Here is a 23,974-nt window from a genome sequence, read left to right on the forward strand (position 1 = left end):
GCTGCTAGTGGGCCATTGGTATCCAGGTGTTCTGATGGATGGGAAGGAAATCGGGGGGACTTTGGGGGCGGTCGTTGACGGTCGGTCGTAGCGCGTGACCAGCTGCTACTATCAGTGCCTTAGTGACTGCAATCGATGCCTTAAATCGATCGCCGATCCCTTCCTGTTTGAACATACCGTATAGCTACTCATGCTACAGTGGTAAATCTAGAAAAGACACAGCCTACATATTTATGACATTAGTATTTAAGATACTACGTATATGTAGACTTTTAACTTTCATTATAGAAGTCCAAATAAGTAGTAGTACTAATACTCGTAGTAGGGGTAGCAGCATAATTGTCCTAGGGGTAAAGAAATATTTACTTCCGCGGTGTTGTAGAAAGGGAGTATCATTTCATAAGAGTGCGGGATAATCAAGCAACTAACCAAAGAGGTCATACGGAGTAACAGGATAGTATGGACGAGGTAAGAATGTTAGTCATTGAATATAAACATTTGACAATCGTCATCTATTGGAATTAATTAAGAGTAAACCGAGATCTTTTTTCTAGCCCAAATCATTTGTCTATATATCGCCCTATGCCTTGACGACAGCTTTAAAGGCCTGCTCCAAGATCTTCAAGGCGATCTTGATCTGATCCTCAGTGATAGTCAAAGGAGGCACAAATCGAAGGCAGCCGTCACCAGCGGTGATGATCAACATGCCCCGTTCCCGCGCGGCAGTGATCAATTCGGACGCCTTGGCCGTGTACTCAGGGGAAAGCTGAACGCCGAGAATCAGACCGCGGCCGCGGATTTGCGAGATGACACCAGGGAATTTCTTCTGGAGGGCTTCCAGGCCGGAAACCAGCTGAGCTGACTTCACGTCCACCGAGTTCTGCAGCTCAGACGAGCCCAGACGCTCAACGATGTGATGCGCAACGCGGCAGACCAGAGGGTTGCCACCGAAGGTGGTTCCGTGATCACCGGCCTTGATGTGCTCCGCAACCGTCTTTCCGGAGACGATGGTCGCACCGATGGGAATACCGTTGCCGAGGGCCTTGGCGGAGGTCAGGATATCGGGGTGCGCAGCCTCGCCGGAGGCAGGCGCAAGAGAGGGATGGGCGTGGGCCCAGAAAGTACCGGTACGGGAGAGACCGCACTGGATCTCATCGAAGACCAGGACGGCTCCGACCTCGTCGCAGCGCTTGCGCAGCGCCACGAGGAACTCCGGGGTAGCAACGTTGACACCACCCTCGCCCTGGATAGGCTCAACGATCACTCCGCATGTCTTGTCGTTGATGATGGTCTGCAGCTGCTCGACATCATTGTAGTTTCCGTACTTGAACCCCGGAAGCATGGGCGAGAAGGGAGTCTGGTACTTGGGGTTCGGCGTGGCAGACAGAGCGCCCATCGTGCGACCGTGGAAGGAGTTGTGGAAGGAAACGACTTCGTACTTCGCGCCCGACGGGTCGAGGGAGCGGCCAACCTTGCGAGCGAATTTAATGGCGGCCTCGTTGGCTTCGGTGCCGGAGTTGGAGATGAACACCTGGGAGGCATCGCGCATGGCACCCGACTCGCGGGTGATGTTGATCAGCAACTTGCTGAGAGCACCAGTCCAGGCGTTATGGTAGAGGTTGGAGGCATGAATGAGAGTCTCGGCCTATCGATCGGCGTTCTATTAGCGACCACATTCTCCCTTGCATCGGCAGTTGGAAGACGAGTACGCACCTGCTCGGCAATGATCTTAGAAATCTCAGGGTCGCAATGGCCGAGAGAGTTAACGGCAATGCCTGCCGTCAGATCCAGGTACCGCCGGTTCTCCATATCCCACAGATAACATCCTTGTCCCTTCACCATCATCGGGGCCGGTCGAACGTAGGTAGGCACCATATACGGAGCTCGATCCTGGATGAAAGCCTGCGTCGCCGAATCCGCAGCGGGATCGGGGTTGGGCAGCGACGCCTCCTTCTGCTATGGTGTTAATGTTGAGATATTCAGAGTAGAAATCGTAGAGCAAACCTTTGCCTGGGTTTTCACATCCTGGGAAACGTTGGGCGTCTGTGTCGAAGCAAATCGGCGCTGAAGCGGTGACTCAATGGAAGGGACGAGCTTCCTTGCGAGCGGCATTCGCCGCGAAGCCACGCGAATAAATGACATCTCGAGGGCGTGGGAAGGACTGGCTCAAAGAACGACAACCAAAATCAAATGATGAGAGAAAGAAAAGGGAATTGAGCGAATTCCGAGGGACAGGGACCAAATTTAATGAAGAGCGAGCGGAGAAACCTGAGTCACGGACCAGGAACAGAGCAGGCCATTCGGTCAAGAAAAAAGCCGCGATATCGGGCGACGATCGCTTATCGGGAACTTTTGGGATTTCGTCTCCGCCACTCCGCACTCCACTCTCCTTCACCTTCTCAACTCCCAAGTCCCAACTGTCAAACACAACCCACCCACCCACTCTCTGGTTATACTATACCATGGCACTCTCCGTCATTTCTCGTCGGGCTTTCGCCTCCGCAAACCGATCCCTCCGACTCTCCTCGCGCACCTTCTCCAGCCAGCCCGTTCTCCGCAATTCCGACGGCAAAGCTCCCTTCGCCTTTTCGCGCGGACCGGCTCCCCCACGTCTTCCCCAAGAAGAGCAAGAAATCTTCGAGCAACTACAGAAGCAATCCACTGGAGCCTTCAGCACCCCCCGATCGCCCCCCAAGATCAACCAGTCCCCCGATTCCGAACCCGAAGCTGCGCCCGCCACCGAGTCGGCCGAGATCAAGGCCACCGGCAAGGGTGAGGAGTTGCATCCCGACGTGCGATACGGTGTGCAGCCTGAATTCGAGGGCGAGAAGAACCCCCAGACAGGAGAAGTCGGTGGACCGAAGAATGAGCCTTTGCGATGGGGGTCTGGGGGAGATTGGAGCTATGGTGGAAGAGTCACTGATTTCTAGAGATCCTGACTTTCCGCTGGTTGCTGTGAGGCGAGCGCATTTGGTTGTGGTAACTGGGTCCTCGGCTCGTTCTGTATAATTCTTGCATTCGCTGGCGTTTGTACTCTGCTGCGCGTTGCGGCTAGACTTTCACTTGTTTTTATCGGAGGGATTGCCGTCTCGCAATGTCTCACGCCTGCCAGGCTCATCTGCCTTTCGTGATTCCCCTCCGGGCATGTATATATGTGGCCATACATACCTGACTTTCTACAATAGCGTAAATTCTCCACTTAAGGTACCACTACTTGGGTGAAAGTATTCGACAGCTTAGTATATATAGCTACTAAACACCTCGCTACAGCTTAGCGCCTATGTTGACATGAACAGACTTGATGCCAGAATACACCGCGAGCCCAGCTTCACCAAGTTCCCGGCCAATGCCACTCTGCTTGACACCCCAAACGGGGTTCGTGAATCACTGTCATTGCTGCTATTGCTCCACACCGTACCACTTTCGATCTTTCTAGCCAGCCGATGGCTCCGTTCCAGGTTTTGCGTGAAAATGGCACATCCAAGGCCGTATGGTGAATTATTGGCCTGTTTAACGGCCTCTTCTTCGGTCTCGAATGTTGAAATGACAGCCACGGGCCCGAATATCTCCTCTCGGGATATTTTCATATCTTTAGCGACGTCGGTAAAAATCGTCGGTTATATGAAGAAGCCTGGGGCGTCTTCATTTGATGGTCCTCCACCTAGCACCAGACGAGCTCCATGCTTGACCCCAGAATCAATGTATGACAAGACTCTGTCATATTGAATCTTCGAGATTTGCGGCCCTTGAAATGTATCGTCCCGAAAAGGATCACCGACTTTGCTGGTCCTTGCTGCATATTCCTTGAAAGCTGCAATGAACTGTTTATATACACCTTTCTGTACGAGGATACGACTAGTCCCCGAGCAAATCTGGCCCTGGTTGCTCATGATACCAACATATGCCCATTTCACTGTTTGTTCAAGATCTGCGTCATTGAACACAAGTAAAGGGGACTTGCCACCGGTCTCGAGCGTAATATTTTTCAGATTTGAGGCGGCCATTTCCATGATCTTTTTCCCTGTGGCCGTGCTTCCGGTGAAAGCAATCTTGTCGATTCCAGGATGGGTGGCGATCGCCGTTCCTGCCTCTTCTCCACGGCCATTCAGAATGTTGATGACTCCAGGAGAAACCCAGCTTTCTTTATCAAGTCGGCGAAGTAGAGAATGCTGAGGGGAGTCAGCTCAAATGGTTTCAGTACCACCGTGTTCCCGCACTGCAGTTCAGTCAGAACAAAGCATGAATTATTATTTAGAGCTAGTTCCTTACAGCCAAAGCCGGCCCCAATTTCCAAGCAGCCATCATCAAGGGGTAATTCCACGGGATAATCTGCCCGCACACGCCAATCGGCTCTCGTACTGTATAAGCGAATTTGGTCGCACCACTTTCGTTAACCTGACCGTGAATTTTGTCGGCGAAGCTAGCAAAGTACCTCAGATAGCTAACCACCTCTGGGAGGTCTTCGTTCAATGAGACTAGATACGGCTTTCCACCGTCCCATGTCTCCAGCGTTGCTATGTCTTCCATGTTCTCTTGAACAAGATCACTTAGTCTTCGGATCAGCTCTCCTCGTGCTGATGGGTGTATTTCTGCCCAACTGGGGTGTTCGAGAGCGGCTCGGGCTGCGACTACAGCGATGTCGACGTCTTCGGATGTAGCGGCTTGGACAGATGCGATTTCTGTTTGGTTCCTGCATGATCTCAGTCAATGATCTTTGTTGCTAGATCATCGGAGAGGTGCTGACTCACGCTGGGTCGATACTTGTGATAGTTTCATTTTTGGTTGCTTTCACTCACTCGTTGTTAATGAAGAGCCCGGTTGTTAATTCTATTTTTCTCCCATTTGGCGCAATCAACGGTATCGTCAAAGAGATTGTATTCGCTTCGTTTAGCAACGGTTCGATGGGTTAATTTGGGAATAATAGTGCGAAAAGCAAATAGAAATGAGGGCCAATAGAGGAAAGAATCTGAAGCAAGGACAGAAAAATCTTGCTCTCGGGGTACTTCGTCTCTTAAAGGCCAGCAATTTATGATCCGATCCTTGAAAACATCGTATACTCTGGTTCTCAAGATCGCCGCCACGGGCCCACAGAAACGCGGACGATGAGCCACTCATACTGCAGTTGGACAATTCGCTTATCGACTTCTCTATCAAGCATCCTCCTTCGGTTTAGCGCAGTGGGGCAGACTGAACCGTTAGCGATTATTTAGGAGCAAAAGATTTGGCCGCCAACTTGGACTTTCTTCAGCTAAATTGATCCACCTCGGGTGATGATATGTCGGATAACCCATCCTTGCGCACACCACTCAAAGGTATTGTTGATGTCAAAAGTCATTCAAAAATGCAGTGCTCATAATCTCCTCTAGGCTGCTCAACTTGTCAAAAGCGACGTCTCAAGTGTGACCTCACCTTGCCAGGATGTAGGAAATACGCCAAACGTAGCCTCGAATGTCCCGGATATGGAGTGAGGCTGAGATGGGACCAAGGAGTCGCCAGTCGAGGTAAGTTGACTGGAAGGTCACTGCCCAAGTCCGATGCGCCTCTGGTGCCAAGGCCATCCACAGCGCCATCAACCAGTCTCTACTTATCAGGGCCGCGTTCTCCTCATTCGCCACGGTTACTCACCTGGTTTAAAGAGAAAGTGGCACATCGGCTGGCGTGGATCGATGGACCGCAGAACCCTTGGTGGCAGTTGATTCTTCCTCTCGCTGAGAATTCCGAGGCAGTTTCTTTATCTCTTCTCACCTAGACGGCGCATGACCTCGCCTCTCAGTACCCCGTGAATGACCCCTGGTGTCAAAGGTTCAGAGATATCTCGAATACCCGCTTGAATCACGCTTTCGCTCTTCTAGCACGGGATTTGCAGAGCTTGTCTAGTTGGCCTGCTGCACAGATTGGCTCGAACAACACCTTTTCTCTGACTTTAGCATCCATGATGATAATCTGCAACAGCGATCTCTTGAAAGCGCATACATCATAGTGGCGAGTTCATCTGCTTGCGGCCCGTGAGATCATCTTCGCCGCTGCCAATCGCTCGAGCCTTCATCATCCGCACTTCCGCGTCGAAGAATTTCTCTTACAAGAGTTCTATTCCACCTCGGTGTGGACACACCTGACGACTTTTAACCAAGTTGACGAGATTCTAATAGACCCGCCCACCAGCAACGAAGACGCCGTGCTGGCTGACTTTGTCCGCATCATCCATTCCATCACCCAACTGGAGCGCCTCAAGACCCGTTCTCAGGCTTCTCATCTGGCCCCACCGACCGCATTCCAGGTCCAAACGATCTATGCACAGATCGAGTCGGCCAAGTCCCATTGCTTGCATGTCAACCAAACCATCAGGTTCTGGTCCGATCTTGAACGCCGGGACTTCGAGCTAGTCGTGTGGATGTACTACTACGCGACGCTAATCTATACGCCCAAGTACTTTCAGAATTATCGACGACTGAAACAGATAAGAAAGAAGCTTGCGGTCATATATTGAACTACCTACAGTTGCTATCCCTCACTCGGAACGGATTACGTTTCACCCAGGATCTCGTCTGGCCGCTCTTCATCGCTGGAACGGAGCTCCGTGGTGATCGAGCGAGCCAGAACATCATCGAGAATGGTTTCAAGACTGTGATACATATTAGTCAGGCATTAGATCGGTCCCGAGTTCTGTCTTTCTTGCAGTCTTGGTGGAACGTGGCTGCAGACGAGTTTGTATCTTGGATTGATTTTGCCAGAGGGCAGCCGGCTGAGTGCAATTTCCTCATTGTTTGAAACTTCAGTCGGGATCTGCTCTCAGCATAGAATGTTATTATGAATTATGACACACTTACTTGGCCTAAACTTCTTTTTCCCTCCGGAACACGATTAGGATCGCCTGCAATTATCTTAACTATATCGACTTATCTCTAAATGATAATGATCTATTCAGCAATTTACTTCAGCTACATAAGGTGCACTGTTCAGGCCACTTAAGAAAGTCAAGAAAACAGAAAGAGAACCAAGCGAGCCCATGCAAAAAGTCTAACCCACATACATCTCGGGGGTCTAGACGACGTTCTTTCTCCTCCACCCACGCTCATTCGCCACCCTATCTAATCTTGGTCGAAGGGGCAATTTCCCAAACGCCCCAGCTCTGGTCATCGGACAATGCCAAACAGCGAACAATGACATAGTCATCTCGGACTCGGACCACTATCGTAGCGAACGACGCGTGGCGATCCAGAGCCCCCAATTGGCATGATGTATCCAACGTGGGGCCGCGAGATTACTTCCTGAACTCTATCGGTCAGGATTGCCTCAGTTCCGTTGAAATTGCGTATCTATATCTATATGATCAAATAGCTGTATCCCCTGCTGGGTTCTAATCCGTCTCATCTATCACAATTGCATATACTATCTACCTACTACATACCAATCCACCACCAAATACATAACATTTGCCATTCGCATTGCAAGATCAACAAATCCATGACAACAAAATGTGCGGACCCCTCTACATCGACCCCTCAATCCAAGTGACTCGCTACAGCGGGAGAATCCTCCCCGGCGAGACGCCCATCCAAGCGGCAGTGCGTCGCCACCATGAGCGAATGAGTATCGATGAAACAGAACGGGACCGGAAAGGTTCATTCTCAGATGACAATCCCAGGCCTCCTGAGAAGGTCAAGAACGATAAAGATTTTCAAGTGGAGGAGGTAGAGGAGAAGATACCGGAGGTTGGGGAATCAGAGGTGTTTGAGAATAGGAGGCGAAGGTCCTCGTGGGGAGATCGGTGGAAGGGGTTCAAGCGACATTATCTGCCGTGAGGGTTTTGGTTTCTTTCGTGTTTTTGTGTGTGCTATTTGTATATAGGTTGGGTTTGGGCGTTGGATGGAGTACGGTATCTTAGTTTATGTGATTTCTTGGTTGTGATCTGATATGAATAGATGAGGAACATGCGACGATGAATAACAATGATGCATAGAAACTGTGATTATCCACTGTGCAGAATGAGTAAAATTATTTGCAAAAGCCGAAACATGTCTGTTCGGTACTTCACTCTTGGATTCTGGCAAGAGTGGCCTTTCCAGCCCGACTTTCATTGAACCGTCCCAACTCCCCACTAATCCAGGAGCCGATCTTTGACATCTCCTCCAGGTTAATGCCCGTATGCATTCCAAGCCCATGAATAGTATGAATCAGATCTTCTGTCGAGACATTACCCGTAGCCCCCTTTGAATACGGACACCCGCCAAGACCGCCAACGCTGCTATCGAAGATGCGGATGCCATGCTCCAAGCCCACGATGGTATTTACGAGGGCTTGCCCGTATGTGTCGTGGAAATGCAGAGCCAAGTCGCTGTTAGCAATCCCCGCTGCCCTGAGAGCCTGAAGGAGCCGCATGGTGCGCGGAGCCGTGCCCATGCCGGTCGTATCGGCGACAGAGACCTCGTCCGCGCCCATTTCAAGCAAGCTTGCCGTGATATCCGCTACCTTTGAGGGCGAGACCTCGGGTCCCTCATACGGGCAACCGAGGGCCACGGAAACGTAGCCTCGAACGCGGATGTTCCTGGTTTTGGCCAGTGATACGATGGGCCGAACGCGCTCGAGGGATTCGTCGATCGTGCAGTTCGTGTTCGCCTTAGAGAACGCTTCGGTCGCTGCGGCGAAGAGGGAGATTTCGGTGGTGGTGGCGGATTTCGAGGATTCGGCTGAGGAGCCCGTGGCGTCTAGCACTTTGATGAGGCCTTCTAGCCCTTTAACGTTGGGGACTAGATAATTGTAGGCGATGGCATTTTGCGATTCGGGCGGCGATTGAAGAAGACGTTCACATATCTCCGCAGTACTTGCCATCTAAAAGCAATTGGTCAATAATCAAGACAAGCATCTAGATAGATCAAGCGATCCGAAAAGATGCCTGAAGACACAAGCTGACTTCATGCAAGGGGCGATGAGCTCATACCTGGGGTACCCATTTCGCAGGGACAAAGGAACCAGCTTCAATGGTTGTCACGCCGGTTTTGGCCAGTTTCTCGATCAGCTTGAGCTTCGTCCCCAACGAGATGGACTTCTTCTCGTTCTGCAGGCCATCTCGGGGCCCGACTTCGACGATGCGAACATGGTCCGAAGTTAACCGCGCTTCTGTCGCAAACCGTCGAGTTGCTGGAGCAGCTCGGAAGGCTGAGAATAGACCCAGTCGAGGACGAAGATTCATCATTTTGAGATACGAGAGATTATAAACATCAATGGGGAGCAGAGAAAGACAAAGTCAGCCCAAACACACGGTTGGAGTTACATAGCAGGAACGAAAGCCAGCCACGCAGCAGTGGAGGATGGGGGAACATGCGATGCGGAGAAGACACCGCCCGGACAGGCTAGTCTCGGGCCTCCCCCCACCTGACCTGCTGACTCAGGCGGGACATTTTCATGAATTTCTGAGATCGACGGAATCATCCCACTTTGCGCAAAGACCGGACAACAAGATGGAGGACCAGACTGCAAACACAACGCCAAATGGCCAGCTGCGCCAACCCAAGAAGAGATTCGTCGGGCGACGAACGGCAGACGCTCAGGCACAGAAAGACACTTCGTCGAGTCAAAAAGATGTCGAATCCACTAGCGTGCAAAAAGGTCGGTTCTTTGCGCCCAAATCATACAACAATTAGCATTGCCCCTCAACTGACATCAATTGACTCCATATAGCCGCTCCCCGAAGGACACCTCGAACCCTAAACCAAGTCCCTCCCGAGATCCTCGAAGATCCCGAAATCCAAGCCGCCATCGAACTCCTCCCCAAGAACTACTCCTTCGAAATCCCCAAGACCATCCACCGCATACGGTCCTCCGGTGCCAAACGAGTCGCCCTCCAGTTCCCCGAAGGCCTGCTCATCTTCGCGACCACCATCTCCGACATCCTCACCCAATTCTGCCCCGGCATTGAGACCCTCATCATGGGCGACGTCACATACGGCGCCTGCTGCATCGACGACTACACCGCGCGAGCCCTGGGCTGCGACCTCCTCGTCCACTACGCCCACAGTTGCCTGATCCCGGTCGACGTGACAAAGATCAAGACGCTATACATCTTCGTGGACATCAGCATCGACACAACGCACCTCCTCGCGACGCTGGAACGCAACTTCCAACCGGGCAAAACAATCGCCACGGTCGGCACGATCCAATTCAACGCCACGCTGCACGGCCTGAAACCGGTCCTCGAACGCGCCGGCTTCAAAGTCATCATCCCTCAAATCACGCCGCTCTCCAAGGGTGAAATTCTCGGCTGCACCTCCCCCCAGCTGGACTCCCAAATCGACATCCTCCTCTACCTCGGCGACGGTCGCTTCCATCTCGAATCCGCCATGATCCATAACCCCACCATCCCGGCGTACCGATACGATCCGTACTCGCGCACTCTGTCCCGAGAAACATACTACCACGACGAAATGCACACGCTGCGCCGCGACGCCATCAGCACTGCCAAATCGGCCAAGAAATGGGGTCTCATTCTCGGCTCGCTCGGCCGCCAGGGTAACCCGAACACAATGGCCATGATCGAGAACCACCTCAACGCGCAAGGCATCCCGTTCGTCAACCTACTGCTGTCTGAGATCTTCCCCGGAAAATTGGCCTCCATGGCGGACGTGGAATGTTGGGTACAGATCGCCTGCCCAAGATTGAGTATCGATTGGGGGTATGCGTTCCCGCGCCCGCTGCTGACGCCGTACGAGGCGTTGATCGCGTTGGGGGTGAAGGAGGGCTGGGAGACGTCAAATCAGGGTATCTATCCGATGGACTTCTATGCGAAGGAGGGGCTGGGGAGGACGAAGCCGAGTCAGGCGATTCCTGGGAGTGCGTAGGCTGTCGTCGGGTGTGTGGCGACGAATATTGGAAATAGATATTGGATGGGGAAAAGTTTCATTGGACATATAACTATAGAACTCCGCATTATCTAACGATCTTAAGTGCGACGGTCTGCATTACGGAACTGCATTATGAAATGAATTGGAATTGGATACTCTTCGTTGGTATTGATTTATTAAATGTGAGGTGATCTATTCTACATAGATAGTTATCAGAACTCCGTAGGTGCAAAAGTGTGCAAACCAGAAAATTGAATATTTCTCCATATCCGGAACATCCATCAACACACGGATTGATTCCAGAACAACGTACAAAAAGAGTAACACTATTTATTAATACATACATTGATTGATTGATCCTAATTCGTCAAAGTAACCTCCCACACAAACAAAGGTCATGGTCATGATCCCTTAACTTCATCCGCACTGTCCGTGTTCATATCACTCGCACTCCCTCTCCTCAGCGACAAGATACTCTTACTCGCCAACTCGTCAGAAGTACGTTCCGCCTGGCGCCACCCGGTGACCGCCTTCTCCACATCCTCGAACATTTCATGCGTGGCCTTGATGATGCCCCCCTCGTCGGGTTCAGGGACGATGGTACTTTCCCCCGATTCGCCGTCAGCGATCATAGGGAACGCAGGGCCAAAGCCACGCTGGGGAATGGGGTTGAACATGGTGGCGTTGGAGAACATGCGGATGAGTTCTTTCTCGAGCTGTGCGGAATTGACAATGCCCTTGGGCGGAATGACGTCTTCGCTTTTCTGCAGCATGAGGACGGAGTTCTTCGACGGGGTGCCGGACGGGATGGGGGATTCGCCATCGGCTACGGGCGTGTTGGCCGCTTCGGTCGCGGCAACGAGCGCTTTGCTGCCTTGCGTGATGGAGGATTTGATGCTTTTCAGATCTTGCGGGCGATAGATGAGGTCGCGATATCCCGGGGCATCACGTTCCGTCAACGGCTTGCTGAAGACAGACGCGTGTTTGTGGGTCGTCACGTTGTTCATGATCGCTTGGCCAGTTTTGGGGAAGTTGCGTGCAGCAACAACAAATGGTGTCGACTGGTTGGGATCAAGGCGGCTGAGTTGGGTGATCTCGGGTTGAGGAGGTTCGGTGTCAAATGATTCACTAGGAGGGCGTTTCCGTTTCGGCCTGCCCCGACCAGGACGTTGCTCTTCCGAAGCCACGGCAGTGACGCTTTTACGACTCCCTGAGGCACGGTGTTCCGTTTCAGCCACGTCCGGCACACCCGCCGGAGTAGTGGGCATTTCACGTTTGATCTTTCCGGGAGGATCGACCACGGGCTCGTCTTCGCGCGATAAAACCGATCGCCCTCGGCTCCTCGAGGAAGCCGTGCTTTGATCGCGTCGCTTGTTCACTGCGAACGTGGACTTGTCTGATTTGCTTCTCGGACCGGCTTTGTGGTCTGCCTCGCTAGCCGGTGGACTGGGTTCTCTACCACGAGAGGAACCCTTGGCTTCAGCACGACGCTTGCGTCGCGGGGGATCGGGTTCTTCTGGGGTGGCTTCCCGAGACCCCATCAGAGAGGGAGCTTTCTCGCTGATCGGGCTGACATCTTCGGGTCGGGGTCGATCCGGCGATCGAGGGGAATGCGGAAGGGTTAGGCGAGGAGTCTTCTTCCACGGCGTAACCGACCCTGACGTATCAATGGAGAGCCGGGGGAGAGATGACCGTGGCTGCGATTGTAATAGAGCATGAGCTGCTGTGACCGGAGTTTCATAACCTGCGCCGAGACCACTCGGTCCTAGCGGCTTGGGGACTGCAGACACAGGTAATGGGGTCGACGGGACGCTTGCGGCTTGCGCAGCTTTAGGGGCCTTCTTAGGTTCAACCTTTTTAGGTTGGGGTTTCGGTGTTTGTTGTGATGAAGGGGATGGTAACGGCTTTCCAGCGGGAGGCTGACCCATAGGTTCGATTTTTTGGTACGACGGGACCTGCGATGTTTGAGGGGACTGATCCAATGACCATTGTTGAATAGTAGGTTGTAAAGGAGGAGGTTGACTCGTCTTTGGCGCCGGAGTCGAAGAGGCTTCCTGTCCAGTTGCCTTGACCGTTTGTGGCGTTCTTGTCGGACCCGGGGAAGGACCCGGGGGCTTTGCGATCGGTGACGGCTGCACGGCCGTCGCTGAAGGAGCTTGCACTACACCGACAGGAGGCTCCCGTGGAGGTTGTGAAGGAATTTGCGGCGGAGGGGGCACCTTGTCCGTCGATCCCTTGGGCGTGGGTATGTCGCGGGGAGCCAAACTAGGCGGCTGAGATACTGAGTGTTGCCCATTCGGAGGCTGTGTCTGGAATGGGTGCGCAGAAGGGGTCTGGGGAACAGGCTGAGGCTGTAGGAGAGGTTGCGGTTGGTTGGGTTTCAAGGGTAACGGCTGTGAAGGTGTCTTTGTGGGAGGCTCCTTCGGCGGCTGCTTGACAGAGGGTGCTGGTGAGGGCGCCGGCATCGGTTGCAGTTGCTTCTGCTGTTTTTGCGGTGCGGTTGGTCGCGGCGTGATCGGTGTCGGTTGCTTGGGAGCCTCTACCTCCTTGCGCGGCGGCTCCGACGGCGGTTGCTTGATCTCTGGGCTCGGCTTCGGTGCAACAGAGCTCCCAGCGACATCCGGGCGTGGTTGCTGGGTGGATATCTCGTTCTGGGTATCTACATCCATCGGGTCTGGCGCAGAATATTGCGTCGCCGGGGTCTCCGACGTGGGTTTCTGGACGGTCGCAGGCGTCGGAGCTGGCTCTGGGACGGCTTCACGCTCCTCCTTGAGGCGTTCAAGTTCATTTCGAATTTCATTGTATTTTCTCTCCTCGTTTCTAATTTCCTTCGTGACGAGATCTCGATATCGCGCATATAAATGAGACACAATTTCGGGGACGATACCGGCCTGGCCTATGATTCCCTTCTCCGTCAACGCGTCCGGCTTAGGACTGGAGATCTTGCGCTTCTTTGAATTGTGAGCGGTAGGGCTTTCGTCATGCCGTCCGTTCGGCCCGTGGGAGATGTTCGCGACGGCATCCGTGCCATCGCGGGTCAGTGTAGAGTACAAATCCTCCAAAGCATCCGGGGCGAGTCGCCCGGCGTCGAAGGCGACATTTTCGCGCACGAATCGATTGTTGCAGAGACCGTTGGAGATGGAGACAAAATTAGCGGGTCGGGCGTCCAAGGCGGCCAGGGACTGGAAAAAGAGGAGGGATTCAAAAGGCGTGTAAGCCGACAGAGGAGGCATCCCCCATTGCCCGTGTACTCGGCCACTGGGGGAGGTAGATCTGGGGATGGGGGCCACGGTGATGGGTGGTACAGTGGTCGGCCCGCCAAGGTCGGTCGGTCAATCGATGAAACCGATCGATAGCGCTGCCTAGTCCCGGGGTGAGTAGGGGGACCAGTCAGACCATAAGCGCAGGAAAAAAAAAAGAAGGGGAAAAAAAGTCAGGAGTAGGAACGCGACCGTGTCACGAGGGAGACAGGGAAATAAAAATTGGGGAACAATCAGTACAAAATGCCAGCAAAAATTAGGAAAAAATCATCCGGAGATGCTGGGAAGGTAGAATGTTTCTGAGGGACGATGGAAGCGATAAAACGAGGGATGGAAAGAGGACAGGCCGATGGTGAGGCAGCAGCAACTGGGATGGGGGGATGGATGGATGGACGGACGAGCGCGACCTGGCAATATTCGCAGTCTGTCCTTTCGCTCTCCCCAGCCGCCCAAACGGACCTCTGACTAAGGATAATTACGTGACCATACCATACACTCCTCCCTGTCCAGCCCCGCCGGTCATGCACAATGACGATAGGGCGGTTGCCGAGCAACCTTCTGGAAGCAGCTTGACGCAACCCTTCAGTCAGAGGTTTTTTCCCTGGTCAGGGTGACAGCCGATGTGCTCCAGTGAGTTCTTGGGAAGCTATTCGGCAGTTAGTACACTATGTACAGTGTAGAAACTAGAAAGTAAGGTACTGTGTCCTTACTTCGTAATGGAATCACGACGCAAATTTCGCCAAGCTAAAAATTAAAAATTGACTGCGGGCCCTAGGCCCTATGTGGACATCCAATACAATTCACAATCTAATGAGATGAAGATGTACTCTTTTAATTACCCTAATTAAAGTAACGCTGGCTTCTGTGCGCCACTCTTTCCTTACAGTCCTCATTGGGAATCGAGTCAACTGAGCCTGCCATCTACGAGTACTATGTACGCAATCACCTTGTGCCGTTACCGAGCGTTGACAGTTTCCGATTGAAAACTGGGGTTTTCAAAGCCTGTCAGAGGGTAGAAACTAGGTAGAAAGCTTCGTCCATCGCGGAACGGGAGATTTGACCGAACAAAAATAAACGGTTTCAAGTTGGAAAATCCAGTGATCTATCAGAAATGATGTCCTATTCTGGAAGAGTGTGCGGACTGCGGAGATTAAACTGCACAAGAGATGAGCCCGTGAGATGGCTTGATATACCCCTTTCCACGGCGTATATACTGTACACCGTACGGAAGTAGTGAGCTACTTGTAAATGTAACTACTGACTACTTTGTTAGATAGTCCAATCCCATCACTTCTAACTACTCCGTCTAGGTAATCCAAATAGTCTAATCATGATTCATGATATCTAGGGCGTACTACTGCCCGCTAATCTAGGGGAAATTGAAGATGTATTCCGTACGGACTATGGAGTTGAGGTTCTTGGAACGCTCCATGATCCCCGGGATTTCCAAGAGACTTGATTGTACAGTAGCCTAATAGATACAGCTCCTGTCAGAATGTAGACAGGTACAGATGGCCATACTTATCCCCAGGAATGCACATCCATATCCCGGATTCACACGGAACTCTCGGGATCAAGGCAAAGATTTGCATTCCATGGCACGAGAGTGTGTTGCATACTGAGTATGTACCTGGTCAAATCCCATCCTCCTGGTAATTCCAGATGCGTGTTTGGCCAAGTGCACTTCATTTTATCACGATCATGATTTGCTCGCCTACTGAACATCCCTATCCCCTATCCACGGCAGCAAACTAGTGGCGAGGTTTTATTTTTATTTAATTCTTTTTTTTTTTTTTTACAATACCCTTACCCTCGAACCCCACCGTGTCAGGGGCAGCCCCTTTCTTTGTTCAAAGCTCTGTCTCGCTCGGTTTCGCGCTCTCCGCCAAATCCGTGGTTGGGTGTCGCGGCTTTCTTCAGCCTCCTGAAGCTAGAAAGGCGTGTCAGAAAAGAATCATCGTCATGGGTTTTGCCTCCCCTCATTTAATATACTTTTAGCCTGGAATGTCTGACTTTCGTCGTACGCCGTAGAGTGGTCGATGCGCGTCATCGACTTTTCTTTTTTCCCTTTCCTTTTCCTATTTAAATATTTAAATACGAATCCCTTCTGACGCGGTGGACACCCGGAAAATGGCGCTTTGTTTATGATCCTTCTAATTGATTTGGATTTTCCTCCTTTTGCACCTGTTATGGAGTATCCGACAGGGTGGGTAGTGACTATTGAATAGCCCAAGGAAGTTTAGACACTGGCCTGCGCGACTTTTACTATTCTTACTATTCTTATTATTTACATGTCTTTTTTCATTTATTATCATTATTTGTGGTATTATTATTATTATTATCACCGCTATCTTTAGGATCACGTCGAAATACTCCGGACTTCGCGTGAATCCCCAATCCCTATACTCCTGAGTTCCCCTCCGGCCGTGCGGTGCCCCTGTCTGTCATCGACTCATCCTCGTCTGGGCTTTAATCCCTCTTAAGGACCAGCTCCAGCGCTTCCTGCTACTAAAAAAGTGGTTCCCTCCCTCCTCCCGGCCCATACTTAACTTACTAGTGCGACAAGCGTTTCGATCATTCCGACTCCCACTCCCAGCTCTAGCGATCGCTCCCATCGATCCCCAAACCCCCTTCTTCTGCTGCTTCTGTTCCCTTTATACATCGTCATCTCTTTCTTCAGCTGGTCCTGGTCCTCCCCTCATCAATATACTTTAATCTCACCCTCTTCGGCAATTTTGTCCCTCGACTCTCTGATCTTCCCTCCTACAATACCAACCGCATAGCTCCACCTCGTCATATCTATACCCACCCTTGTGTTCCTGGCGCGCGTGCTTGCTTCTTCTCCTATCTTCCTTCCAGAAAAGCGTGTTCTCCCGCTTTTCTTTTGCCTTTCCATACTCTTCTGCCCGTTTTCCTGTCACCCCCCCCCCCTTTTTACAGCCTTACCACACTCAGTTCATCTCCAATCTTCATTCAAACTAGCCTAGAATCAACCGTCAAGATGTCGGATGCAGAGCAAGGCTGGAAACCTAGTGGTCGCCCTCAGTCGTTCGTACTCCCGTTCGCGCTCTATGCGCTCCCTCCACCCGTCGAATGTTGGCGTTGACCAAGACATGGCAGGACCATGGCACAGGCTTTCTCATCGGTGCTAGACAGCGCATTTTCCTTGGATCCGGGTGTTGATAACCTTTCGCAAAGTCTCGAAGACAAGTGAGTTTCCCTCTTGCAACGGCCTCCCCACATTTTGACCCCCCTCCCGACCGAGCTTCAACACTACACCCGAGAATGTCGCTAACGCGGTTCACCCTTCAGGAGACAGCAGATGTTGATCCAGAATCGGGAGTTGGAAGAACTCCAGGCCAAGATCCGGGCAGCTGAAGAGCGCCTGAAAGCGCGGGAGTCGGCTCCCTATGATGGAACCGCCTCGCAGAACAATGCGACCCACAACAACCAAGGATACCATTCAGGTAAGACCTCGATACACCTGGAGCTCTGAAGGAACACGGTCTCTAACGTCGGTTTGTTTCACTCCAGGTTCCACGTCGGCAGCGACGTCCCCAACGGATACGGCAGGCCAATATTCCAGCGGCGATGAACGGCTACGAGGCTACCGAGGCAATGCGTGACTTGGTGGCACCGGCCGGAGCTGGCAGCCACAACCACTATCACGGAAATCAGAATCAATACATTTAGGTCAAGACTGGGGTTTGGATGGGTTTGACTTCACTCTTCTTACAAGGCGGGGACGTCTGGAGCATTTGGTTGTGTTTTTCTTCTGTTCCTTTATCATTGTTCCTCAGCGCCGCGTCGATCACCGGTCGGGCAATACCGGGCTTCATCTCTGCAGTATGAGATCGAGACTCGCTCGCTGTCTTGCATTCCTGGCGCCCGTCGCATTGCTTAGTGCACTTGGCCGAATCCATGTATCTATGTGCCATGCAACGAGTCCACGGGCCCAGAGATATTCTGCTTTATTGTCGCATAATATATTCTGGCTATTTCACGAGACTTGTTCTGTTTGAGTTTGTTATTTCCGCTCATTATTTGGATGTTCATCTGGAAGGGAGGCGTTAAATTAGAGGTGGGTTAGTAGGGCATCAGTGGATGACCCGGATTCGCCCTCTATTTTTAGCCTCAGACATTTCTGTCGCACACGGTGTCTCCCTCTGAGACTCTGAAGAAAGGGCACATTTTATCGGTTATATTTGAAATTTTCCCATTGCCATATTGATATTGATATTCATAACTTATTCCACATTATCCACGGAGGTATCTACAAATCCCATCGCTGCCCCTCTGATCTCATACTCCCATTAGTCCCGCTCGACCTTGAATCCACCCGGCATCAGATCTGTAAACACTCTCGCAGGATCATACTTGGCCCGAATCTTCTTCAACCGCTGAACATTCTCGGGGTCAAAAGTATCGAAAATCTTCTGCGACGGATTGGCATCATTGAGATAAATGAACTTCGCCATTTCGATCCCCGCGGCGTCCAGATTCTTCATAATCTCCGCATTCGCCTTCTCATAGAACGCATCGACATCCTCGTCCTTGACCGTCGCCAACGACGTAATGCTCTCTTCCACCCAGATATACGGCGCACCGGCAAGATCCAGACTCTGCGGATCGCCACCATTCACCCGCGACGCGGTGATGTACTTCTCCGTGACGGCGGGGAAGGCCAGCGCAGCGACCAGGACTCCACTGGGGATGCTCTCCTTCGCGACCGCCAGATAGGTATCATGAACGATCTTGATCGCCTTCTTATCCTTGGCGTGGATATTCAACACATAGAATCGCTGCTTACTTCCCTTAATCAATCCCATCGCTGGATCCAACTCCTTCGACCACTGGCTCATCGAGCGATACTTGAAGCTGTTCGACGACGGCTTCATGTCTGGGTTCTCTAGGAAACTGCTCAGCGCGCCAGGGGTCTCATTCTTGCCGTTGTAAAACAACATCGCGTTGTAGCTTGGTTTTCCGAGCGCAGGGATATACTCGACGAGTGGGATCGAGGCTGCTTTGGGGTCTTTGTGCGCTGACATGGTGAAGTCGTGCACGGCCGAGATGAATTCTTCGGCGACGTCGGAGCCGTACGATGCCTGCCCGACCATCACCCCTGGGGCTTTGATCGTCTTGAGCTCGAAGTTCGTGACCAGTGCGAAGGAACTGGACCCGCCTCGTAGAGCCCAGAAGAGGTCCGAATATTCGTTGTCCGGGGTGGCTTTGATAATTTTGCCCGAGGCGAGAACGCACTGTTTCAGTTAGCCCTTCCTTCTTTTCTTTATTTTCGCGAATAACTTAGACTGTGTGCAAAACATACCGTGAAACTAGCAACATTCGCAGACGCCCATCCATACTCGTTACTAAAGAACGACACCCCACCACCGAGAACATATCCCGGAACGCCAACATGACCCAATCGACCCCCGACAACGGTCAGACCATACGGCTCAAGATAATCATAGATGTTCGTCCATCGATTTCCCGGTCCGACGTTGACCGTGGACTGATCTTCAGACAGCTTCAGCTGGTTCAACCCGAAGCTGGAGATCAGCACGCCTGACGAATTAATATTCGCGGCATCGGCAATCGGCATGTGTCCGCCTCCTCGGATCGCAAACGGGGTGCTCAGGTTCTTGAGGATCTGCACTGCATCGCTGAGCTGGGCGTTGGTTGTTGGTTCGAAGACACAGGCGGGTCCGAGCCACGCGCTGGATGTATAGTATTCTATGAATAACGAGCATGTCAGTCTTGTGTTTTCTTTATTGCAATAGAATAGAAACAGGGACTCGCTCACCTGTATTCGCATTGATATATTTCGGATGCAGACCACCATAGGTGATGTCGGAGTGTTTCTCATTCAAATTGGTGCAGGCTTCTTTGGCGGTTTGTCCTTCTTTCGCGCACATGGCTGTCATGGGCAGAGCAGCCAATGCGAATAAGTAATCTCGCCACATGTTTGCTTTTGTTGGGGACTTATGATTTTAGAAATGTTATCATACGCACAATAAGTTGAATAATAACCTCCCCTAGATAGTACGCAGCTACATCATGAGCACTAAGGGGGTAAGAACCTAGTATATAAATCCCAACCCCTAGGGTCCCCCGAAACAGTTCCAAGCAGTTCACATGAGAAAACCCAAGAACTCGCATCGATCCATTCTCGGAATGGAATGATCAGCCTTATGCGATCCTCTACTACTAACCAGGATACCCGGGTTGGTTACCAGAAGAGGGCATGTCACAAAATCCGGCACGGAGAACCTACCTAGGGATCGACAACCAACCCCTGACGGGACTTGATGGAGTCGGGAATTATCCGTTCATCTTATTGAGTCATTGATTTACTCACAGAGCTATAATTGACCCCGCACTGACCCTGGTCAATAATAATTACCGTTGGGGGTTTCACGACGGGCTTCTCAAAAATAGGGCTGTTCATTTTAGTATGTACCTTCTCCGCAGGTGAGTGGGTGGATAATGATGATGATCTTCCCGAATCCGAGGAAGTGAGTGCCCACTTTCTCAGGACCATGGGAACTGGTGTCAATGTTCAATAATCAGGACAATTCATTTAAGGGACAAAGGCCAGACAGCGAGTATTTTTACTCGAAATGTGCCTGTCAAACATGTCAGCCTCCCTTTATCGCAGGTCATAAGTAGTAATCTACTTGAGAAGTATACAAACAGGTATACTCGAAATATACAATAAAAACACCACCAACCGACCCAAGAAGCACATGTCTCTACCCGGAGCCTAGGTATAGACTATAATATAGAAAAGTAAGAAATTAAAGCGAAAATCGAACCTCGGGGTACTTCAACGCTCATATATCTCAACCAATCCCTGAGCATCGTATTTCCATCGTATTCTATGCCAGAAATAGCGCCGTCGCCGATCCTCCGGTCTAAATGCAGCACGGGCCGTTGGCTCAACGGCGATGAATGGGGTAATAATAAGCGTGGGGTCGGTATTTTGATTAGTTTATGTTTTTGTTTTCTGTGGCTGGGAGATGAATTTCTACATGTATGTATGTATGTATTTCTTCTTGATAGTAGGTTTAATTCAAAGATAGGTATATTTTAGTAGGGAAATTTGATACACATATCTCTTAGTAGTAGTCCGGGTACATGCAATCTAGCGAGCTTTCGCGATTGTATGCTGTTCTATGCTCTCCTTTGAAGACCTTGGGTTCTGAGCCTATGGGGTGGGGGTGATTAACTATAGGAATATCCTTTCGCTGGTCGATTTGCTGGCTCATATGGTGGCTAGAGTGCTATGACATGTATCTAACCTAATGCAGGTGGAACAACAAGAATTCCTAATCCAAAAATATGCCATAAAATCTAATTCCATTTGGTGTTGCAATTTCTTTAGGTGCGTGGATAGAGCATGTCGATTCTCAGTACATTAACCGGCCTCTTCGGCGCTTTACATTATTTAATGCTACATAGCTTCCTCATATGTAAAACCACTTCTAATGCAATCTCTCTGAATTAACATCGGCTGTTATCACTGAGATCACTGATGATATCCAGAATGAAACCGTCCTTAACGTATTACAAGGTCGCTGGATTTGTTTCATATCGCATGGTGAGAACCCTTTTTTTTTTCCCCCACTAGACGTGAGGATGAAATGAAGTATGTCAGCATTAAGTTTGATGTAGTCTCTGTTCCTAACCAAGCCCTTCTTCAATCGATGAAAGACATCGAAGACCGTTGACTACGGAGTAGGTCAAATGTACACCAAGCCATGCCAGGCAAGCGAGGCCATACAGTTGGCAGTCCAACCTAAGTATTTAATCCCATTCTAATCCGCGTTTAGAAAGTCCTTTCTTTTAAAGATGCAGAATTCAGGTCATTTGTATCTCTTTACATTTGTATATATAATTACTAGCAAACGCGATTTTAGCATACCTTCTTCCATGGGTATACATATATGAGAGGCCTGACGCAACAACGACGCAACTATTACTTAACTCTTTTCCTCGCATCTTTCTTCACGTCTTTTTCTACCATCACCCTCGGTCCTGTTCGAACTTTATCAACGTCTTTGCTTTGTCTCGATTTTGATTACCTCCTGCTCCCTAGTTGCTATTTACTACTAAAATCGCCGAAGACCAGCATAAATCTTTTCCATATCTGCTTTTCGAGCCCACTGCACACCATGGATCTTCTCACACAAATCGAACACGACCTTATGACCAAGGGCTGGGGTCAATACCACCTTCCGATCAGTCAGGCAAAGGAGACAGGATTCTACGACTCTCTCGATGCGCTATTTGAGCGAATAGGGAACCGATATATCTGTTGATAATATTAAGTGCAATCTCTGACAGGAACACCAAAAGCCACTGTTATAATTCTTTCACTGATACTCTTCACGTGGAGATGCCAACATGGATACACGGGAGCGTCGTGAGTTGGTTTCATGATTAGCAAAGCGGCATGAAATTCCAAGGATATATCGACCGCAAATAATTACGTTCTTGCGGCGGAGTTACCTTGCTAGGATTTAGTGGCCGCTTTTCAGGGAGGTACTTTGCCTACAATCTTCCTTCCTTTATTATCAGCATATGCCAAGGTTTTAGTTTCAAAATGCCGGTTGTTTCATTGTCCCAGATAAAGGAATATGGCCTAGTATTGCTCTCGCAATTGGACACTCTGAGACATATGGCCGCTTGAAAGAAGAGGCAGATCTCCTGCTAGAGGGCTCCCTCTTACGTTGATGCGAATCCCTACTTGCCACTCATGTTATCGGTTTCCAACCTCAAGTCTTCACGCTCTGTGCGCTTAGTTGTCGCTCTCATCAGCCCTTCCATACTCTTCTGTCTATATTATGTGTATTGGAATCCAATATAGTTGGCTATCCCTAGTCCGAGGACCTCTTCAGGAGTGACTCCGACCAGCAATGTTTCAAATTCACACATTTTGCCACCGAAACAGAGTCCCTCGCCCAGTGAGTTGAGAAACTCTTCAGTTGAGTCCAAAACTGTAATTTGGAAAATCCCGGACAAAGTGTGGCATTCTGCCAAAGACGCAAATGTATCGGAACAGCAACGCGTATGGATCAACAGCTGGACAAAGACAAATCCCTCTTGTCGTCAAGAATTACTGACCGATCGTTCCGGGGAGTAATTTGTTAGCGTCCATTTCAAAAAAAAAAAACTCGACCAGATATTGTCGAGGTCTACAAAGAAATCCCGATCCCGATCTTGCGAGCGGACTTTCTTCGTTACTTGATAGTTCTCGCGGAGGGCGGGTATTGGAGTGATTTGGACGTCACATCGGAGAAGCCAAACAGCCACTGGGTGTCGTCTGAATACAAAAACCACAACATTGATATGATTGTTGGATTGGAATTTGACTTTGCATACCGGGGACCAGGGAAAGAGGTTGCATCCCAGTTCTGTAATTGGGTATTCGCCGCGTAACCGTCCTCGCGCAATCTAAAGATAATTGTTGACTCTGTTGTTAACAAATTAAAAGAGGTCGCTCAGGCCAATGGCGTCAGTGTCTCGGGTATCAAGCTGGACATGCTTAAGGACGTTGTTAATGTGACCGGGCCTAAGATTATGACGATTGCGATCTTGGAAAGTCTCAGCCAGTTATTAGGCCGGCCCGTCGACGACCGCGACTTCTCAGGAATTAAACACCCAAAACTAGTTGGGGATGTTCTCATCATGCCAGGCGTTTCGTTCGCTGCATCTCAAAACGGATATCAGGCAGATCAAGGTGATACTCTCGTCACACATCACTACGAGGGTTCGTGGAAGCAGGCGGATGCTGAGGCGAAAGAAGGAACAACAAGCACAATGATAGTAAGAGTTGTAACAATGACTTAAGATCGCACTTTCCAGGTACTCAGG

The 23,974-nt window shown here is 50.7% G+C and overlaps 9 protein-coding genes across 9 annotated transcripts; 4 read left to right on the plus strand and 5 right to left on the minus strand.

The window, feature by feature from the left end:
- Positions 1–580: 580 nt before the first annotated feature.
- Positions 581–2,112, minus strand: KD926_004896 (acetylornithine transaminase; the record flags this gene model as incomplete). The annotated part of the gene is made up of 3 exons (XM_053098229.1): positions 581–1,645; positions 1,714–1,953; positions 2,005–2,112. The coding sequence occupies 3 exons, from the start codon at positions 2,110–2,112 to the stop codon at positions 581–583; spliced, it is 1,413 nt and encodes a 470-aa protein (XP_052957812.1).
- A 350-nt stretch (positions 2,113–2,462) lies between these two features.
- Positions 2,463–2,930, plus strand: KD926_004897 (uncharacterized protein; the record flags this gene model as incomplete). Its single annotated transcript, XM_053098230.1, has 1 exon — positions 2,463–2,930. One exon carries the CDS (start codon positions 2,463–2,465, stop codon positions 2,928–2,930), a length of 468 nt encoding a protein of 155 aa, XP_052957813.1.
- Positions 2,931–3,617: 687 nt separating this feature from the next.
- On the minus strand, positions 3,618–4,776 carry KD926_004898 (uncharacterized protein; the record flags this gene model as incomplete). The annotated part of the gene is made up of 3 exons (XM_053098231.1): positions 3,618–4,169; positions 4,270–4,679; positions 4,749–4,776. 3 exons carry the CDS (start codon positions 4,774–4,776, stop codon positions 3,618–3,620), a joined length of 990 nt encoding a protein of 329 aa, XP_052957814.1.
- A 2,699-nt stretch (positions 4,777–7,475) lies between these two features.
- KD926_004899 (uncharacterized protein) lies at positions 7,476–7,802 on the plus strand (the record flags this gene model as incomplete). Its single annotated transcript, XM_053098232.1, has 1 exon — positions 7,476–7,802. The coding sequence occupies one exon, from the start codon at positions 7,476–7,478 to the stop codon at positions 7,800–7,802; it is 327 nt and encodes a 108-aa protein (XP_052957815.1).
- A 229-nt stretch (positions 7,803–8,031) lies between these two features.
- Positions 8,032–9,193, minus strand: KD926_004900 (hydroxymethylglutaryl-CoA lyase; the record flags this gene model as incomplete). The annotated part of the gene is made up of 2 exons (XM_053098233.1): positions 8,032–8,829; positions 8,939–9,193. 2 exons carry the CDS (start codon positions 9,191–9,193, stop codon positions 8,032–8,034), a joined length of 1,053 nt encoding a protein of 350 aa, XP_052957816.1.
- A 265-nt stretch (positions 9,194–9,458) lies between these two features.
- Positions 9,459–10,835, plus strand: dph1 (2-(3-amino-3-carboxypropyl)histidine synthase; the record flags this gene model as incomplete). Its single annotated transcript, XM_053098234.1, has 2 exons — positions 9,459–9,606; positions 9,679–10,835. 2 exons carry the CDS (start codon positions 9,459–9,461, stop codon positions 10,833–10,835), a joined length of 1,305 nt encoding a protein of 434 aa, XP_052957817.1.
- Positions 10,836–11,239: 404 nt separating this feature from the next.
- On the minus strand, positions 11,240–14,071 carry KD926_004902 (uncharacterized protein; the record flags this gene model as incomplete). The annotated part of the gene is made up of 1 exon (XM_053098235.1): positions 11,240–14,071. The coding sequence occupies one exon, from the start codon at positions 14,069–14,071 to the stop codon at positions 11,240–11,242; it is 2,832 nt and encodes a 943-aa protein (XP_052957818.1).
- Positions 14,072–17,099: 3,028 nt separating this feature from the next.
- KD926_004903 (uncharacterized protein) lies at positions 17,100–17,724 on the plus strand (the record flags this gene model as incomplete). The annotated part of the gene is made up of 4 exons (XM_053098236.1): positions 17,100–17,158; positions 17,219–17,308; positions 17,411–17,565; positions 17,633–17,724. 4 exons carry the CDS (start codon positions 17,100–17,102, stop codon positions 17,722–17,724), a joined length of 396 nt encoding a protein of 131 aa, XP_052957819.1.
- A 687-nt stretch (positions 17,725–18,411) lies between these two features.
- KD926_004904 (FAD-binding oxidoreductase) lies at positions 18,412–20,061 on the minus strand (the record flags this gene model as incomplete). The annotated part of the gene is made up of 3 exons (XM_053098237.1): positions 18,412–19,356; positions 19,425–19,831; positions 19,902–20,061. 3 exons carry the CDS (start codon positions 20,059–20,061, stop codon positions 18,412–18,414), a joined length of 1,512 nt encoding a protein of 503 aa, XP_052957820.1.
- Positions 20,062–23,974: the final 3,913 nt, after the last annotated feature.

Source organism: Aspergillus affinis (genome assembly GCF_023601865.1).
Source record: "Aspergillus affinis strain CMG 70 chromosome Unknown NODE_23_length_327850_cov_86_924445, whole genome shotgun sequence".
In the NCBI taxonomy this organism is placed as follows: domain Eukaryota; kingdom Fungi; phylum Ascomycota; class Eurotiomycetes; order Eurotiales; family Aspergillaceae; genus Aspergillus; species Aspergillus affinis.